This window comes from Cyprinodon variegatus, unplaced genomic scaffold (assembly GCF_000732505.1).
Source record: "Cyprinodon variegatus isolate N-32 unplaced genomic scaffold, C_variegatus-1.0 Scaffold730, whole genome shotgun sequence".
Lineage (NCBI taxonomy): Eukaryota > Metazoa > Chordata > Actinopteri > Cyprinodontiformes > Cyprinodontidae > Cyprinodon > Cyprinodon variegatus.
Window position 1 is genome coordinate 130591 of NW_015151183.1, and position 3064 is coordinate 133654.

Genomic DNA, 3064 nt, shown 5'->3' on the forward strand with positions numbered 1-3064 from the left:
GCTCCCGGTGGTGGGAACATTTATTCCACTCTGGATTCTCATGAGTTTAGTCTTTGTTCACTTTACAATAAAAAACAAAGTAAAAAAAAATAGTTTTGAAAAGTTCGGTATTCATTCTTTTCCTGATTTCTGGGTTAACTGCCCAGTTGCTAAGCAACAGAGCGTACAGCGGAGAAAGCCACCGAAGGATAGACCTGTTTGAATTCACAGCCAAAACTCTTCCGGTCTCCTTATTTTCACGGACTTAGAAGGATCCATTCCAGGTAGACTGAGTCCTTAGAAGATGCAGCCTGTAAATTCGAACAGAGCCGAAGTCTCCTGCTGCACAGATCTGACAGTGTGCGTCAAGCCACGAGCGCCGACACACATGCCTCTTTTTATTAACTAATTTTCTCCACACCAAAAAAGCAGCATTTTAATACCCAGCATCAATTTTAACTGTGGAGATTCTAAATAATAATGAAATAACTGTTCTATAAAAACAGTTTATGTTCACAGTTTAATGTACTTATGCAAGAAAAGAAAACATAGTGGTTATGTTGCAATGTGATGATTAGGAAGCTTTTAGTAGCTGCTGCAGACTCCCGGGTTAAATGAGGTCAAACATGGAGCCTGTGTGGGTCAGTCTGGCTGATCCTGGTGCTGTGTGCAGGTACACACTGCAGGCCTCCACCTTCCAGATGGCCATCCTGCTGCAGTACAACACCGAGGACAGCTACACGGTGCAGCAGCTCACCGACAGCACGCAGATCAAAACAGTAAGCCAGGAAACACCAGCAGACACCGTCCTTTCCTCAGGCTCTGCTTCCATTCCTCACTGTCGCCTTTGATTTCAGGACATCCTGGTTCAGGTTCTGCAGATCTTGTTGAAGTCCAAACTGCTGGTAAGTCCATCTTTCTTCATCAGTCTAATGCTACGTTCACACCTAAAGCAGCAGAAGCAGCTAGTTTATATGCAAAGTCAATGGTTGACGCACAGCAAAACGTCCTGCAGCGCATCATGAGCTTCTGATTATCTAACGCGCGCGGTGCGCTTCACAAGCAGCAGCTGCTACATCAACCAATCAGAGAAGCAGATCTGGGAGCCGGCAGGGAGACGGACAGCACTGCTGATGATGCAGATCACTATGATCATTCCTCTGAAAGAGTTTAACGCCTAAATTAACTTAAAATACAGAAACCTGCCAGCAAAATATGTTCACTTTTATTATCCTGGTGCCGTTCGCATTACGTACTTGAAAAATGCCTTCCAGCTGCAGCCTTAAGCTTTGCGGAAAACTGCAAAGCGGCGACCGGGCCAGAGGCTGCTGTTGAACAGGGTTCCTAGTGACAGAGCTCCGCTGGTGCACAGGGGGCTGAGCGGCTCTGACAGCGAAATAATAATAGAAGGCAGGATGGTAATCTGGATGAACTGACCGCACAGAGGAAGGTTTCAAGCGGACTTTCTCAATGAAAAACATTAAAACAAGTTTTTACCCACTGATCACAGTAAAGATAGCCACCATTGTTACAGGCAAAGAAAGGATCGGGTAGCTCCGCCCAACGCGCATCAGAACCACTCTTCAACCACACAGCTAGAGCAGCAGAGATGCTTCAGCCGTGCGTCAGAACTAAACTTGAACAAGCGTAAAAAAAATTTCCTGCCCCCCCGTCTGAATGTAGCACAAGTGGATAAAATGAAGGGTAGAAAACGTCCACAGGAGGGCACCAGCTGCTCTGATCTGATGCTAGATGATGGGAGGAGTGAACTGGACTCTGAGCTTTGATCCAAACTTTGCCTCACAGGTTCTGGAGGACGAGAACGCCAACGTGGACGAGGTGGAGTTCAAACCGGATACGGTCATCAAGCTCTTCCTCGGATACAAGAAGTCAGACATGTTTCCCTCTCTGGACATTTCCCGCTCCGCCTGCACAGCTCTCAATGTTTGTCTGATTTCATGTCCTGCAGCAAGAAGCTGAGGGTGAACATCAACGTCCCCATGAAGACGGAGCAGAAACAGGAGCAGGAGACGACCCATAAGAACATCGAGGAGGACAGGAAGCTGCTCATCCAGGTCAGACGCCCCATCCTCACCCACACCTGGGATTTTCATTAATCCTAAACATGACGGATCAGAAGCGGTCAGAATAAAATCCTTTGCGTTTCTGTTTTAGGCCGCCATAGTGAGGATCATGAAGATGAGGAAGGTGCTGAAGCACCAGCAGCTCCTGGCTGAAGTTCTGAACCAGCTGTCGTCCCGGTTCAAACCCAGAGTCCCCGTCATCAAGGTAACACAGGAAAGGTTCTGGTTCTCACCTTCTCCTGTCTAGAAACGGACGCTTAGAGGTCCAAAAGCTAGACTATTAGGAAGAAATGACATGCTTTTGTCTCCTTTTAGACAAATTCAAACAAACTCAAATTTTAGTGTTAAGAGAAAAGTCCGGTAAGCAAAGAATAATAAATGGATCATTATTTAGACCTAAAACTAATACATTCACTGTGATTTAATGAATTTGGCACTAATCAGTAAAAAAAAAAAAAAAAAAAAAAGAATAATTTTCGTTGCGATCTGGGAGTGGCCATTTTTGCCCTGGGTCGTTGATCTGGACTCGTTCAGCATGAAGGCCCCACAGAGGGGATCGGTTCTGGTTCTGCTGGGCGGTTCTGGAAGCCCAGATATTGGCCTTCAGATCATCTACATTGTTGGTTCTGGTGTCTCTGATCTTCCTCCATAGTTTCTGTGTGATTCTGGTCCGGTCTGGTCAGTCATGAACAGAACCGTCTGGGTTTGGCAATGAATCAGCCCTAATCTTTATCGCCATGGATACCATGGTCAATATAAAATGTTAGATGAAACTTTTAATTCCACTGAACTGTGATCCAGAACCACATAGAATTATGGGGGATGTAGGCAGTGGATGGATTATTAGAGGTCAAAGGTCAGGGTTAAGCAGACTTTTCTCTCCTGGTTCCTATTTCAAATAGATGAATAAAACACTAATCAATAATGACTGATATCGACAGATAAAAATCTTTGATTAGTTTTTTTTATTTTTTTTTACTTTTCATTTACAAAACGTGTTC

General features: G+C 45.0%; 1 protein-coding gene across 2 annotated transcripts in view; it reads left to right on the forward strand.

The window, feature by feature from the left end:
- The window catches only part of cul1 (cullin 1), a 29053-nt gene that overhangs the window by 24075 nt on the left and 1914 nt on the right, over positions 1-3064 (forward strand). For both annotated transcript variants that reach the window (XM_015395216.1, XM_015395217.1), the window contains 5 exons: positions 653-758; positions 837-884; positions 1786-1868; positions 1949-2054; positions 2155-2268. In XM_015395216.1, coding sequence (XP_015250702.1) covers positions 653-758; positions 837-884; positions 1786-1868; positions 1949-2054; positions 2155-2268 — 457 coding nt within the window. The remainder of the gene's footprint in view (positions 1-652; positions 759-836; positions 885-1785; positions 1869-1948; positions 2055-2154; positions 2269-3064) is intronic.